At 42.3% G+C, this 17,234-nt stretch overlaps 1 protein-coding gene across 4 annotated transcripts in view; it reads left to right on the top strand.

Annotated features, from left to right (window-relative positions):
• Col19a1 (collagen type XIX alpha 1 chain) overlaps positions 1 to 17,234 on the top strand; it is a 348,475-nt gene that overhangs the window by 281,769 nt on the left and 49,472 nt on the right. For all 4 annotated transcript variants that reach the window (XM_087567043.1, XM_087567044.1, XM_087567042.1 and 1 more), the window contains 12 exon segments: positions 395 to 484; positions 1,114 to 1,158; positions 1,268 to 1,345; positions 4,806 to 4,841; positions 4,949 to 4,993; positions 5,081 to 5,134; positions 6,804 to 6,845; positions 9,220 to 9,324; positions 9,420 to 9,473; positions 9,677 to 9,730; positions 14,114 to 14,167; positions 15,983 to 16,036. In XM_087567043.1, the coding sequence (XP_087423169.1) occupies positions 395 to 484; positions 1,114 to 1,158; positions 1,268 to 1,345; positions 4,806 to 4,841; positions 4,949 to 4,993; positions 5,081 to 5,134; positions 6,804 to 6,845; positions 9,220 to 9,324; positions 9,420 to 9,473; positions 9,677 to 9,730; positions 14,114 to 14,167; positions 15,983 to 16,036 (711 nt within the window).

Here is a 17,234-nt window from a genome sequence, read left to right as displayed (position 1 = left end):
GTCTTTTACTGCCTGTTTCTTGACATGTCATATGCATATTAATATTTATACTGCACCACTCTCAGGAAATAATAAGGCATGTCGATCATCTAAAAGAGCTTCATGAATCGGCAGGCTCTTTGTTCCTGTGTTTGCGCGTTAGTCGGTGCTCCCTAGTACTGCTAAACTGTGTGTTGCAGACCTTGAGTCAGAACCTGAATGTGTCTAAGATATCAGGTAGAGCACTCAGAGTGAGCTAGGCACTTGGGAAATGCATCGGAGAGGCTGAATTTAGGACAGAATATAGGATAAGCTGATTGGCTATGACAACATAAAGCAACGGAAACTACTGTCTTCCCAATTCCCAAAATGAACTTCAGCAGAAAATGAAAGAATCACATCTTGTTTTCCACAGGGAGATCCAGGAGGAAGGCTAGGCCCTCCTGGACTTCCAGGTCCGAAAGGTGATGCTGGGCCTCCAGGGAAAAGTCTGCCAGGGAAACCAGTAAGTTCTGCCCTTTCGCTAGGAGCGTTCTTGAGTGCTTATTCGCTGCTAATTCTGGACCCCCAGTTTTAAGACACACGTGTGATTTTTAAGGCTATCCCCACCCCCAAATTGATCTTCTACCCTAGCATATACAGATAAAACATTTTGAATGTTTTGCTGCAAGCCAAGAGGTCACTCGGGCAGAAGATAAGCAAGCACACGTTTTACATATCGTGTGAGATGTTTCAAAGTTGTCAGGACTTCGTGTGACAGACCATCACTCATAGAAAGTGTGTGTGATCCATGCTCTGCTCAGGACATTGGAAACTGTATCACCTGAAAACCCGAAAGGCAATATACTCATTTGGTTTGCCCATTTTCCCAACCCTTTTTCTCCCACTATATCAGCAACTAATGGAGATGATTCTGAGGATTAGATGTTTAATTTCACAGATAAAACCTCTTATATTTTAAGCTAATTATTCAAAAATCTATAACCTTGTAAAATAGTCCCTCTGTATTTACTAAGAGGTGTATTCAAGTAAAATGAAGGCTAATGAACAAGCCATGGTTTTGAATTATGACTTCTAATTTTTAATTATTTAGAAAAAGAAATGTAGTCATCTTACCTTTTTTTTTCCTTTTAGGGGTTGGATGGAAATCCAGGAGTACCTGGTCCACGTGGGCCAAAGGTATATGAATTCCATAGCTAGTTTTTTAAAGGATTAATAGTTAAGAAAAACATAACGGAAAATGCATCTGTCTTGTGCTTCGAATTAATTGGAGCATTTGGTTTCACAGGGTGAAAGAGGTCTGCCAGGGATCAATGGTTCCCCCGGGGACACAGGCCCACCAGGGGTAGGAATCCCTGGTAGAACAGTAAGTAACATTCAGACATTTATCGAAACCTATTGGTTGTGTTATGTGTCCACTCTTATTCAGTGCAGTGCTCAAAACCTTACAGAAAGCTACTGCCGAGGAAAAGAAATAAAAGAGTTACAAGCAGGAAAGAAGGGATTCAAACATGCCTGTTTAGATACAACTCAATCCTTATGCTTAAAAGACCCTTAAAGACATTGCTAGAAAACTTTTAGAGCTGAAAACATTTTCAGCAACAAAGCAGAATGCAAAATAAGCATTAAATGTAACGGTTCCTCTAGGTAGTATTAAGGAATGTGACAAGAAAAATCAAGGCAGGGAAATCTCACTCAATTAGCATTGGGTTGGGGACTTCCTAAAATTAAGCCTGAGGAAAGAGGTCAGACACATGTCCAATGAAAACATGAAGGTTCAGGAGACATCGAGGGGTTGGACATCTCTGATGCGCATATACTGGCAGAATTAATGCAATGAGAATATCAGTGTTCCCAAAAGCCATCCCATGGAGTCACTGTAATCTCCACCAAAATTCCAGTGATGCTCTTTACAGAGCCAGGAAAAGCCATGCTAAACTGCATATAGAGACACAAAAGCAATCCCAAGCAGAAGGAGCAATTCTAGAAATATGTTATACTTGATCTCAACTTACCCTACAGAGCAGCACTGTCAAAGCAGGATGATCCTGGCACATGGACAGACACGCAGACCGAGGGAATAGAAGACTGAGAAAATCATCCTGCCACAGACACCTAATATTTGATTTTAAAAAAAGTATCAAAAATATTCATTGGACAAAAAGATAGCCTCTTCAATAAATGGCGCTGGGGAAAACAGATCCTGACATCTAAAAGAAAGAAATAGGCTTCTATCACCAACCCTGAAGAAAATCATTCAGAATGAATCAAGGGCTTTAATATAAAATGAGAGACTACTACAGGAAGCATTAGGAAAATCTCCTCAAGATACAACTATAGGCAGAAACTTTCTGGAAAGAAATTCAGTAGCATAGAAGATAAAAAATTGGCGATGGGAAAATCTGAAACTAAGAAGGAAACAACTGTAGCCTAGAGAATGGCAAAGATTGCACCAGTGTGTTCATCTACTAAAAACCAAAACACTTCAAAAGTTGAAGGTCTAAATAAATAAGCAAATAAATAAAATTCTCTAAATTGTTCAATCAATAGTGGGCTAGTGAACTAAATAGTTCTTAAAAGAAGAAACACAATGACCAGTAGATAAAATATATAACACCCTTGTCCATCAAGGAAATACAAATGAACGCTGCTTTCAGGAGGGCTGGAGAGATGAATCCTTAGTCAAGAGCTTGTACTGCGTGAACTTCCAGAGGAAGTGAGTTCAGTTCCCAGCACCCACATCAGGCAACTTACACATCCTCTAACTCCAGCTCCAGGGGCATCCAACACCAAGACCGCCATGCATGTGCACATGCACCACATGTATGTACACACAGGCACACAAATACACACATGCCCATGAATGTACACACACAACTACAGATAACATAAATGGCTTTTACAAACTGCTTTCTGACTCCATTTCCCCCTCGTCAAAAAGCTATCATCATGACAAATGGCAAAAATTGACAATGAGATGAGGAAAAGGTAACTCTTACCTACAACTGGTGCAGATGCAAACTGCCACAATGCCTATGGAAAGCTGGAAATAGAACTACCACGTGACCCAGCGGTATTACTCTTGAGCACGTATCAAAAGGATTCTAGCTCAGCATTCCACAAAGAGACGTGTACATCCGTGTTTATTGCTTCACTGTTCACAGCAGCTAGGAAGTGGAACCAGCCGGGATGCTTCTCGATACATAAAGAAAATGTAGTATGTACCCACAAGGAAATTTTATTCATCCCGTAAAGGAAAAGGAAATCATTAAATTTGATGGAAAGCACATTTGACTAGAAATCATTCTACTAAGTAAAATAATCCAGACTCAGAAAGAAAATAGTGTAGATTTTCTCTCCATGGGGAGCTGTGTGTGTGTGTGTCTGTGTGTGTGTTTGTGTGTGCGTCTGTATGTATCTGTGTGTGTCTCTGTGTGTGTATGTGTGTCTGTATGTGTGTCTGTGTGTGTCTGTGTGTGTGTCTGTGTGTGTGTCTGTATGTGTGTCTGTGTGTGTGTCTGTGTGTGTGTATATCTGTGTGTGTCTGTGTATGGGGGGGTGGTTGTATAAATAGATATGAAATCATGGAGGGGAAGAAAATATCATAAAGAAGAGGAGAGGAGAAAGTAAAAGAGAGTGTAATGAAACACCTCTCACAGGAAGCAGGAGGGGTTTCTTACGACAAGAACCACTAGGAAGAAAATAAGTTGGAAGAGGGCAGTGGGGGAGGGAAGCCTGTAAGAGCAGCATGTCTATGAAAATGCTGGAAAGGAACCCATTCCCTTAGACACTGCCTTTAAAAGATGATAAAACATTGTATCAAGAACTCATTAAAGAGGTAACAAGTCTATAGAGGGGAAAGATCAGTTGGAACACCATTGAAAGGCAACCAAAGGCGTGGACAACAACAGTGCTGTGAATATTTTTAAAGAAGATAAGAAACCCAGCAAACGCTGGTGCCAACTGCTTAAAAGAAAAAAAAAATTTAAAAAAAAAAAAAAAGACCCGGCTCACTATGTAGCCCTGGCTGGCCTAAAACTCACTACAAAAGAGTGAAAATACACCCATTTCCATTATTAGGAAGGAATCCCACAAAAACACCAAGCTAACAGCCACAGCATGAACAGAGGACCTGAGACAGATCCATTCGGGCCCTCATCTTCCTCTAGATCCGATCTAGAACGCACAGAGAATGGCCTGCCTCTGCTCCCCAGTGCTAAACTAAAGGCGGTGCCACTGGAAGTGCCTTGGCTGGCCTGACCCTCAACCTCGGGTGGCCTTGTCCAGCCTTGCTATTGCACCTTGTTTTGTCACCTTGGGTTGTTGTCTCCTGGAGGCCTGCTGTTTTCTGAAGAGGAGGTAGAGGAGGTATGGAGGAAGGAGAAACTGTGTTCAGAATGTATTGTATGAGAGAAGAGTCTATTTCCAACTAAATACACAAATAGATAAACAGACAAACAAATACGAAAACAAGTCAATGAAAAAAGGAAAGGTCGCCCAGGCCTCTGAGCCGTGGGCAGTTAGTTTCCGATATGATAGGATTTGGACACATCACTTGCACACTTCTGTGCTTGCACACTCCTGTGTGTGCAGCAACAGAGAGAAACACCCGTGTGTGTGCACAAAGTCTCATACTTCTAGCCTCAGACATTCAGCAGCTTAACCACTGCTAGGTGTCACGAGGAACTTTCTAGAAACCGTGCAGGGTTTTAGGAGCTTTCAAGTTATTCAGGCATCAAACCCTATTGTTCTCCTAAACAGAGGGGCATTTGTGGACCATCCTGGTAGAATCTGGATAATTCTCTCTCGTTTTTTTTTTTACACAGGGCTCCCAAGGGCCAGCGGGAGAGCCAGGCATTCAGGTACGTGACTTCACTGAGTTTTCCAACAAAGCAAGTTTGGTTTTCTTGATGGCTGGAAGTTGCTGCAAAGATGTTCCCAAGCAATTTTTTTTTATTTTTTCCCCTAGGGTCCTCGAGGTCTGCCTGGATTGCCAGGGATGCCAGGGAATGACGTAAGGACCGTTTCCCAACTCCCATCCCATGTCTGCTGTAACTGGCTTTAACTTGCTGAGGTTTGAATGAGTTGCCTCTGTTTCTAGGGAGCTCCAGGGAAAGACGGAAAGCCAGGCCTTCCAGGCCCCCCAGGTGACCCGGTATGTAGACAGGCGTTGCCTGATTTATGTATCTTTAATGTACCCAGAAGCCAAACAGCCTACCAAACAAATTTTGCTGTCCAAACTAATTACAATGCTCGGTGTCTGCTGGGTGATATTGTTTATCTCCATTATTCTGTACAGGGGAAAAAATCCAAGCTGGGTCAGCATTATCGTGTGTCTGAGCGCGCGCGCTCGTGTGCATGTGTGTGATGAATACTTATTTCCTAAGGGTATAATTCAGCCGTACGGTTTTGCCCCAGGCCGAGCCTTAGTGTTTAATGTCTTTGTTCCGTGGGAAATTGAGATAAAATAGATAGCCACAATTTCTGTCCTTCCTCGTGCTGGTGAGTAAATGAATTTCATTTTCTAAATAGAAGTTTTCAGGTAAGTTACCTCCAGTGCGGTGCACCTCCGTTGATGGAGTGCCTCTGAACAGATGAGATGATTAAATTATGAAAATTGGATTGAAAAAAATCACAGAAAACGCATTAAGATACTAACCATGTGTTACACAGTTTTATTTCGGGTTAAACCTTGCTAAGAGTGACAGTAAATCCCTTTAAACAGCCTCAGCCCCAACACTTGTATTTTTGAGAGGCACATATGGCATATATTAAGAGTCGTGAATAATAAAATACCAGTCTGGCCTCTCGCTGGAGTCACGGATCCCCTTAGCTCCCGTACTGTTGGTGCCTCAGAGCCTTCGCTAGCTGCACCCCACAGCAGCACGCCACCTTCCTTTAGCTCCGTCACTGAATCCTATGCACCTCACCACAGATCCTGTAGACAGACATCACTCGGCTTGTACAGTGCGTCTCTCTGAAAGGACATGTTAAGACCTGTAGCGCAAACACAGCCCACGTTCCCGGATGTCTGTCTTGTCCCTCTGACGTCTCTTCTGAACTTCCGTAAGAGCTAACTTTAAGACAGACTCACCCTGCCAGGGACAGACTTCTCAATAGCCTGACAATGGACTTGGTGAAGGAGTGATTTCCTTTTAACCAGCGGTTTTACTTTTATACATCGCTTGAAACCAACGCACAGGGAAAGCACAGAGGTTACCAGGTCGGGAAGCTACAAAATACAGAGGTCTGAGCAAAACAATGATACACGTGAGTTTGCAGGCCCTTGGTGCAGGATCAGTGACTACTCTAATAGCCAGGCTTCTTCAGTGTTGGGTGGCGCACCATGAAGCATACAGCTGAGCCAGTGAGTCCAACCGAAGAGCCGGCAGGGGCTGGACCTTGGACCCCCACACATTTGTAGCAGATGTGCAGCTTGGTCTTCATATGGGTCCCCTAATGATTGGATCAGGGGCTGTCTCTGACTCTGTTGCCTGCCACTGGATCCCTGTCCCCTACCTGGACTGCCTGTTTGGGCCTCAGTGAGTGAGACTGAGCCTAGTCCTCCTGGGACTAGATGTCCCACAGTAGAGTGGTACTCAGGCGGGGGTGGGGTTCTCTGAGATCAGGAGGAGGTAATGGGAGGGGGACTTGCAAGGGTGGAACTGGGAGGAGAGGAGAAAGGGAAGGCTGCAATTAGGATTTAATGTGAAAAAATAAATTACAAAACAAAAACACATCAACATCTATGTTCATACTGCACCGTGTTCGTGTATATGCAAATACCCATGGGTTTGGGTTTTTTTCTCTCTTCTTAACTACAGATCGCGCTTCCTCTCTTGGGAGACATTGGCGCCCTGATGAAGGTATTCTTTTGCTATAAAAGAAACTACATGCTGGTGGGCAGGAAAGGTTAAAAGGGAACTTTCTACCAAAGATAGAATTAACCGCTCAGCCCCAAAAATTCAAATTCAAATGTTAGAGAATACGTAAGACAGAAAAGCACACGTGTCCTACAGTAGACTCTGGCATCCTCCGACTCTGAAATTCAGGGTCTCACGGTGTGGATATGGAGATGCGATGCGGGAAGGCAGTATTGAGATGAAAGGCAGGAAAGGGTGACATCATTGAGAGATACCTTTAAGTAGGTCTCGCCTCCTCTGAAGCAACAGCTTTCTCTTCCTAGATGTTTATCCTCCCTGGCTCCTGGCTGTGAATTGTATCTGCCACCCTGTCAGCTCTGATCACTCTCGAGATGAAAGTCTGAGCATCTAGCTTACAGATTGAGTTTTTAGTGTCATGGAATTTCACAGAATGAGCTATAAAGTTCCAAAGCCAACAATCGCCCTAACAGCTGTTACCCTGTTAAACAAAAATCATCTCTACTGATTATCTATTCTATAAAGTGCCTTGGGCTAAACATGGTGGCACATGCCTGTAATTTCAGCCTTTAAGAGGCTTAAGTCAGGGGCTGGAGAGATGACTCAGTGGTTAAGGGCACTGTCTGTTCTTCCAGAGGTCCTGAGTTCAAATCCTAGCAACCACACAGTGGCTTACAGCCATCTGTAATTAGATCTGATGCCCTCTTCTGGAGTGTCTGAAGATAGTGACAGTGTACTTATTTATAATAAATAAATAAGTCTTAAGCCATTTTTTTTAAAAAGGAGGCTTAAGCAGGAATACAACAAGTTTTAACTTAGCTTTAACTATTCAGAAACACACACACACACATACACACACTCACACACATCTATGGCTACCATCTTTTTTCTTAAATATTTGACTGTATTTTATTAGTAAGAATGAGGGATCTGAGGAATCAGGCAGTGGTAAACCTATGCATGTATAAAAGAGTTGGTGAACCCAAATGAAAATGTAGTTGATTTCACTCTTACACTTCCTGTCTATAGATGAACAGAAACTTTATGCACATACACCACCCATGCTTACAGATATTTCACTTACACAACTTGTGTTTATCCTAATGGTTTACCTGATGACTTACATGCAAACATGAAGAAATAGTTATAGCATTGAATCCGTGACAGGGGACATATCGGCTGCGGAATTAAAGTTTTCAGAAAAGATATATAAGTGGAATATTAATATAAAAACCTTTAGAGTGGTTAGTAGGAATTCCAATAAAGCAATATATTTTCCTAAGGCAGAATATTTGTGAGGGCTTCAGAAAGCTCTCTTATTTTTTTGAGTTGTAATTATTCTCCAGTCAATGCATTATTACTTATTTCTCCCCATTTAGTCTTTGCTAAAATGCTATAAGCTCAGGCTCAAGCACCATTCTCATTCATCAAAGATACCTGAAGTTCCAAGGAGCTAAACAATTTGCCCCGGACACATAGCTAATAGGTGTGAAGTTGACCCAGGAGTCCCTGTCCTCGGGCATTAAGTCCTAGATTCTTTGTAACAACAATGATGTGAGAAATGACAGGACTGTAGCAATTAGACACTTGAATGCTTGAAGGGGGAGAAATGTGTATACTCAACCAGAATTTAATGTTCCAATGGAATACGGATGGCTCACAGAACAGGCAACCTACTGAGTGGACTCTGTTAAGAGAGAACCAGGCCCGCAGGGGTCTCAGGGATCTGAGGAACAGGCGGTCTCGCCAGGGCAGCCTCCTCTACACTGCATTACTCATCCCGCCCACTACTCATTCCGTCCCAGAATCATCTCAGTCAGGTCCTGGTGGGATGCAGGCAACACCCTCTCTCCTAAACTCCCTCTGACCCAGGCAGTCCGCCAAGCCTTTCCAGCATAGCACCCTGTCTTCACTCACAGCTCCATCCCATCTCACAACGGCTACTCTCTGAGTCCTGTAGCAATCTCTCTACCCATCTAGTTCCCAGGGCAGGTTCTCATGGCATCAGAGATGTATGTGTGGTGTTTTCATTTTTAAGTACAAGTTCACCAGTATCATAAACCAAGATTAATGATTAGGTTTATCAAAGTTTTTAACCTCAAAAAAAGTCATCTTCCGGGTTGGGATTTAGCTCAGTGGTAGAGCGCTTGCCTAGCAAGCTCAAAGCCCTGGGTTCGGTCCCCAGCTCCGATTCAAAAAAAAAAAAAAAAAAAAAAAAAAGTCATCTTCCAAACTGGACGCGCAGGACTCTGAAAGCAAGAATGGCCTGACAATGGGACTCACTGGCCAGGTTCAAATAGATCAGTTTCCTAAACCAGTTGTATAAAACCTCTCAGTAAGTTGTCTTTATACTCGCTAGAACTTCTGTGGTAACTGTCAAGCCAATGTCCCTGGGCTGAAAAGCAATAACGGGGATGGTGGAGGAGCTGGGGAGCCTGGAAAATATGACCCTGCAGCCAGGAAGGTGAGCTGTTTTGCATGTTATTGCGTGTTTGCGGGGCCCTACAGCGCTCCTACCAAGTACCCCCCTCGCGGCTCTGTTACCCCTCTGTCTTCCAGGGTGATGTAGGGCCACGAGGTCCTCCAGGAGTCCCAGGCAGAGAAGGGCCAAAGGTAAGAGAGTCTTCCGTGAGATTTGTCAACTCTGAAAAATAGAACTTACTTTGGCATGGTGGGGCAGGCTGCCTTTGCTACTTTGTACTCTGATCCTGTCCACATGACATACCCCGGGGGTTCTGATGGGAGGTGTCCTTTTCCCCATTGATCTAAATGACACTGAAATAGTCCAGTATTGGCTGAAGTTACTGTCTCCTTAGGGAAGCAAAGGAGAGCGGGGCTACCCTGGACTACATGGGGAGAAAGGCGATGAGGTAAGCGACTCTGCTATTGCTTCTCCCTATTTAATCAGACAGAGGAAAGATGTTGAGGTAATTATTATTCTGGGGGTATGGTCCAACCATTGCCTTCAAATATACCAACCAAAGCCAGAGAGATCCTTAGGTTTATAATAAGCTGTAAAGCACCAGAGCTGGACAGATATCAGCCCCCTATACTAGTTTGTTTGCTTCTTTGTCAAAAATCCCTAAGATATTCTTGCTATAAGTTTCATTTGAGCTGCTTCTGCCCCATCGTGCCAACCCTCATGGCCATGTGCTCCCGACCCATGCAACCCCATGGCGACTTTCTTCCTTCTTTTCCTCTCACTCTTCCTTGTGGTCCCTGCCTGAGACTGGAAGCCTAGGAACAAGCTCCATCCACCTTCTGCCCAGCTACAGGCTGTAGGCATCCTTATCAACCAATCAGAGATAACTGGGGGTGGGGTGTTTACAAAACAAAAGCTGGTATACATGAGGATTCATTCACTGGGGGCAACCAGATCTTGGGGGCCAGTTTTTAGCATTTGAATACACAGCAGCAGCCCCAGACCAACCCCAACAAAAAGACACTGGGTCCACCAAAATGTATGTTTAATCCCAAGACCATTTAAAACCACGAGTAGGTAGTTGTTTTAAAATAACACATCTTAATAATTTTAGATGCTCATTTATCTATGGTGGTCCAGATGTGGAGACACAACATCAAGGCTAATAATAATTACTATGTAAATTATGGGGTTTCTGATGTCAGGTAATTATCCTAACTCTCACAGAATAGAAAGAAGAAGAGTGTAATCACACACACACACACACACACACACACACACACACACACACACACACACATAAAAGAAACCTCAGGGTTTCTAAGCGATGGAGAGAGTATATGAAGAAGTGTAGGGATGAGGGCAGCCTCAGAGCCCAGCTAAGAGCCGGGGGACACCACTGTACAACAGCCTTGGTTTCTCTGAGTCACTGCTCAGCTCCCAAATGCTTGGGAGAAATAAGCTAAGGATCTGGGCAGACTGGTTTAGGTCATCGACTCAGCCCCAGGACCCAGCATCCAACTCAGATGTGGTTTTGAGATAATGGTGTAATTTTCTGACTGTAAGCCACAGTGACACCCAGGATATTATTCTCGTCCCGCATAACTCACATTAACTTAGAAAAACCAATTAGAATGATGAATTGCTGTTAGTTTAAACAGTTTTGGTGCTAATAGTTCTTAATGAAAGTAAGAAAGCCATCTGGCATAGATTAACCTTGATGGTGGTATGGGAAATTATGACACCGTAAAATAGATCTATTTTCCTGGTTGGAACTGTATTTCACGTTTCAGGCTATCATCATTTATTATTGTTTTTATTGATATTCATTGTGTTCTAGAAACCTTTAAGGTTGGCTCTGGATTGTTTCCCAAGTTAAGAAAAATTAAAGAAGGAGAAATACGGCATTTATTTTCGTTTATAAATAAAACATTAAAGGCATTTGTTTTGAAAACAAGTAGTTTTTGCTTCCAGGGAAGGGTTCAGTAAAGAATAAGCACAACAATGGGATTTAACAGGCAGGCAGGTTTTAACTAGATTCAAGAGGCGGGCTTAAGAGGCAATCAAGAAGGTAATAAAAAAAAAGGGAGTTGAGAAATAATTGGAATTGGAGCTTTTTATGAGTGGCTCTGTTAAATTCATGAGAAGTTAGTTTGTATTGATTCTGTGAGGTATTTTGCCATCTTGGTGAGCTGAACACATTGTTAATATCCCTCCATATTTTAGTGTGTCTCTTCCGTAGACACACTCTGTGCGCTCGTTGACATGGAACACAGGAAGTTCTGCAGAGGGCTCACTGAAGTGCCGGAGGCCCTCTACATCCCAAGCATAACGGGGATGAACCTGGCCCAACCCAACTTTTGTCTCTTGCACAGATCAATAACAGCAAATGATTGCTTCATCTACTTGCACTCAATGAATACCGTAGTCACACAACTGGCTGATTTGTCTGAATGAATCAAATATTAACCAAGAATCTATACCTTTCCAACTGCCCAGCAGACTATACAGTGATAACAGACATGCATTGCCTCTAACGTTACAAAACCAAAGGCATCGACTCTTCATTGAGTGGAGAAGGCATAGAGGGAAGGAAGGTCATACCTTTTGGAGAACTAATTTTAGAAACATCAATTTGATTCACTAAGTTAGAGGAACCACCCATTTGCCAATGTTTTGAAGAGCGGCTTACTCCAGGTTCCTCATGTTGCTGTACAGCTCAGCATCGAATTGTAAAATGCTAGCAAAGCACAGATCCTATGTTTCCTAGGCAGAGAAAAAAGTTGGCTGTATGTATTCACATGCAATTTTATGATAATGACAAACAAGGCATGAAAATGTCATTATTCATAGAGTATAGCAATGATGGCTGACTACCTATGCAATAGATTTTAATTTGTGTTTGAATTTGGCACTCTGTGCTAAACTTGGCCATCTTGCTCTTGAGTGTCAGCCTACTTTAATAGTCATCGTTGTGTCTTATAAAATCTTCATATGGCCCCTTATGCCTCCATAGCAGCTTTCACTCTTGTGACAGTATTTCAGGCAGCTGAGGGAAAGACTGCTGAGAGAGATGGTTTTTATGTATGTAGTGGGGTTTATTTTCAAGTTTAATGCGGTCATCAGAGGTTAACGACTCCCATGAGTACGAATTAGACAACCTGAAAACTCACTCAGCATCTCAAAGTTGAGACTTAAAGTAGCAAAGAGAGGAAGATACATGCATAAGTATATCTGAAACAGTTAAACGTAGAAAAATTATGGAAATATGGATGTTTTAAGATAAAGAAATCTATCATACATTATGTGCATAAGGGTCAGTCATTAAAATGTTCCATTCCCAATGGGAAATTTTCCTTTCCACTTACAACATTATAAATCTGTTTATAAACTTGCATAAGAGATAACAGAGAAATGAAAAGAGGTGGTCCACCATACTGAAGTGAGTCATCCACACATCCACAAGTGTACATATGTGAACAAAGCAAGCCGATGGGGTTGATGAAATCTTGAAGAAAGAATGACTACGTTCTTTAATACAAATATACACCAAGTTTTTTGCCTGATACTTATTGCATGAGGCATTCAGAACACTCAAGTAGATCCTTTAAGTATTTCACGTCATACCTGTCTTAGTTACTTTTCTATTGCTACAAAGAGACACCATGACCAAAGCAACTGGTGAAAGAAAGAAAGAAAGAAAGAAAGAAAGAGAGAGAGAGAGAGAGAAAGAAAGAAAGAAAGAAAGAAAGAAAGAAAGAAAGAAAGAAAGAAAGAAAGAATATAATTGGGAGTAACACTTGCTTACTGTTTCAAAGGGTTAATCTATCACCATCATGGGGGAGACAGAGCAGCAGGTCATGGTACTAGAAAAGGAGCTGAGAGCTTACATCTGATCCACAAGCACGAGACAGAGAGAGAGAAGTAGTCTGGGCCTGACACAGGCTTTTGATACCGCAAAGCCCACCCCCAGTGACATACGTCCTCCAACAAGGCCAAACCTTCTAATCCTTCCAAAACAGTTCCACTACCTACTAACTAGGGACCAAGCATTCAGATATATGAGCTGATTGAAACTATTCACATTCAAAATAAACCTGAAACAACATGCGGTCTCTTTGGTATTGGATACACTGAAGTTATTCTTAAGCCTATTGGTACAAAGAACCTCTATCCGGCTCAATCCTGTTGACATCTCGTACGTACAGATGCAGTCATCTTACCACAGTCACTTTTCCTGATTATTTATAATGGGCAGAGAAATTCAACATTTAAGAACAGAAATAGGAGCTCTAATATAACAATATTAGAGCAGCATAAAAGTACTTCATTCAGTTAAGAGACTGACTCTTGAAAGAATGACCCCATTCAATCCAGAACTTGGGTCTTATTTTGTTAGTGCATTTTTTTTTTTGCGTATTTGTTTGGTTGGTATTTATACTGATAGAGACCAAAACCTGAACTTGATGACCGTTAGGCAAATATTGTACCACTGAACTCCAGCCCCGGCCCCAGCCCCTGCCCCAACCCTTCCATCTAGAACTTGATGTATTTTCTATGAATCTGAAACAACCAAACGAGTGAATTTTTTTCTCAAATTAAAACATGATCTAAGCCTCTTATATGAAAAGTGGTAAAAACCAAAAACTTGTGTCCGTTTCCACAATACAACAAGTAATAATGTGTGATATGTATGGTGGATGGTCATAGTGGTATTATAGATAGTCCACAATTTGAACCCCAGAAAGCCTCTGAAAGTGCTGGAAATCTCACTGGGGTTGGCAGCAAATTCACTTAACACCAAAATCTGACAATTCTGGTTTTTTTCCAGGGTCTTCAAGGAATTCCTGGCCTCTCAGGAGCTCCTGGCCCAACTGGACCCCCTGTAAGTATTCGCTAAGACGAGTTTCCTCATGGGCCATAACTGTAGGAACGATACATGGTGCATTAATATTCCTGGTACCTCTGTGTAGCTCGCCCATTGCCTAGAAGAGCAGCCTCCTCTAGAACTCCGACTTTTTTTTTAATCTGGCCAAATACACAGGACTAATGAAATTATGGATTTTGGAGGAAAAAACTACAACCACCACTTTACTAAATCTGTTTGATCTCCAATTACATTTAGACTATGTATTCTTTTTTTTTAATAATTTTATTAGATATATTTCTTTACTTACATTTCAAATGTTATTCCCCTTCCCAGTTTCCTGTCCATAGGCATCCCATCCCTTCCCTCTCCCCCATACACGTATTCCCCCCATGCATCCCCCTTACTGCCCCACCCCATCTTCCCCTGCACTGGGGTTCCAAACTTGGCAGGACCGAGGGCTTCCTTGGAGAACAAGACTATTCTCCACTACATATATAGTTGGAACCCTGGGTCAGTCCATGTATAGTCTTTCGGTAGTGGTTTAGTCCCTGGGGGCTCTGGTTGGTTGGCATTGTTGTTCATATGGGGTTGCAAGCTCCTTCAACTCTTTCAATACTTCCTCTGATTCCCCCAAGGGGGTCCTGAAGAACTCCGACTTTCATCTAAGATTATTTGAGTCTGCTCAGTGGCCTGGAGGCTGCTCATCAGAACTTTGGCTGAGCCAAAGAGCTGCTTCTCACTCTGTTGGAAGTGACATACACAAGTACACTCTCTCCTTTGTTATAAAATTCAGCACTAACCGTAGAAGAGGTATTCAGATGCATCGCAAGCTGAGAATTTTCTAAAGGAAAAATAACAGGCCAAAGATCATCGGCTTTAATTTATTGTTGTCCTAGATGTGCATTTTTAGAAATTCTGTTCCTGCTGCCCCCTTGAGCATAGCAATATGGCCTTGGGTTTATCTTGTTTTCCTGAAACAGAATCTCTTTCATTTCCAACCTGCCAAACCCAATCTCTTATTTAGAGTTTAATTCTAAGCAGTCCTAAAGTTCAATTGCCAGATAAAAGATGGGACACACAATCACGCTTGAGTTTCAGAACAACAGATAATCTTTGTATAAGTTTGTCCCAAACAATGCATTTTCCTTGCTAACCCAACTCTACTAAAGTCAATGTCTCAACTTCTCTGTCTCTTCCCTTAAAGTCCCTGTGCCAGTAAATTGTTTTTATCTCTCAAATAAGAAGTGAGCATCCATTACTATATTGAGTCACGGGTTTGCCATAATTAAAAGTTTACCATTTATGCTTGCATATAATAAAACTTAAAATTATGACAAAGAACCATAAAAGAAACCACAAGAATTACTGCCAATTCTGTTCTCAAAGAAGAATTAAGATAAACTTTTGCTTTCCTTCTTACAATGCAGATCACATAACTCAATATGCACATTTTTCATTCTGTCTCGTATTGGAGTATTTAAAATGTTGATGGCTACCAAAATTATACCTCATTTAGAAAGACGTGTTATGTAAATTGCCATTTAAACAGCAAGGCTAAATTCTTAAGTGTATCAAAAGGTTTCAATTAAGGTCATTAAATGTGGTTAGCCAAGGTGAAAAAAGAAACCCACAGATAGAAAATTTAACCTTCCAAGGGCTTATCAGGAGAATACAGGCTGCTGTATCAGCCTGAAGAAATATAAGCTTATAAGACCAACTTAATTAGGATCAAATGACCTTCTCAATGGGTAAGTCTAAGCGACCACCTTCCACTACCTTTTGCCCATTGACCTGTTGGTTCTGTAACAAACCCAGCTTTTCATTTCTCAGGGCTTAACAGGAAGAACCGGACATCCTGGTCCTGCTGGAGCAAAAGGTGACAAGGTAAAGAGGAAAATGGGACTTGGGTTAGGGGTAAGATGGGACCATTTACTGAGAGCTCTATGCAATCAAACACAGCCTACAAGAGCAAACGATGTTTGTTGGGAAGTGGCTATTCATGGAGTGGACTTGCAAAGACGTTGGTCTGAAAGTGGGTCCAAACACAGGTGCTCATAGATGAGAGCACTAGGTTTGCAGATAGAAAATTCAAACGGCTCAAAAGCTGAGACGTCCATCTGTGAGGAAGGGGGACTGGTGCAAACCTCCTAAAGAGATAAAGGTAAGTGGGATTGTAATGTGTCAGAGACTGCCAGCTATGGCTGAGTCTCGCTCTCTTTGGGCTTCTGTAAAAACTAAAATAAAATAGTATAGATTGGCTCTAAACAGCTTCGTTCAAAATCTCAGCGGCTAGAAAATCCCCAACCAAAGCACTGGTGGTTTTGGTAGGTGGCCAGACCCATTTTCTTGCTCACAGAGGGCATGTTCTAAATGAGTCTTCGTGTGGTTCAACTGTAACTAAGCTCTCTTGGGCTTCTTTATAAGGGCACCAATCTCATTCATGAAAGTTTCAACCCGTGACCTAACTGTCTCCTAAAGGGCCCATCTAATTAATTTATCATCCTATGAGGTGGATTCACGCTACAAGTTTAGGGGAGGAAAGCCCAAACATTCTGAACAAGTTCCCTAGCTCCAGGTGATGCCTTGCTAGCTATCAGGACAATGGTCAATAATCAAGGGCTTGTGATTGTGTGAGAAAATCTGGTAATGCTGTCCCTAGAAGGAATTGGCGGAAATTGACAAAAACCATGTTCCCTGGAAAGAAAAATGTATTAGTTACTTTAGTTGCTATGTCAAAATATCTGAGAAAACAGCCAAAGGTGGGAAGGGTTTATTTGAACTTGAGTGAAGTTCATTGTGGTGGGGCGGTTGTGATAGAAGAAGGATCTTGAGGTCTTGAATGCTTACTGCATCTGTAAGCAAGAAGCAGAGAGAGACGAATGTGGTCTTCTACTCCCTTATTCAGTTGGGACTCCAGCCTATGTGATAATGATGTCCCCCGCCCTAACTTTTCTGGAAACGTCCCCACAGATGCGCTCGCCCAGAGGTGTGTTGCCACGGTGATTCTAAATCTCATCCAACCATCCCGGCTCACAGCTGGACATATGTGCTGTGGTTGGGAGGGAAGACCAATAGCACAGGA

This window comes from Rattus norvegicus, chromosome 9 (assembly GCF_021556685.1).
Source record: "Rattus norvegicus strain SHRSP/BbbUtx chromosome 9, alternate assembly SHRSP_T2T, whole genome shotgun sequence".
Taxonomy (NCBI): domain Eukaryota; kingdom Metazoa; phylum Chordata; class Mammalia; order Rodentia; family Muridae; genus Rattus; species Rattus norvegicus.
Note: the sequence above shows the minus strand (reverse complement) of the source record. Positions and strands in the feature narration are given on the sequence as shown.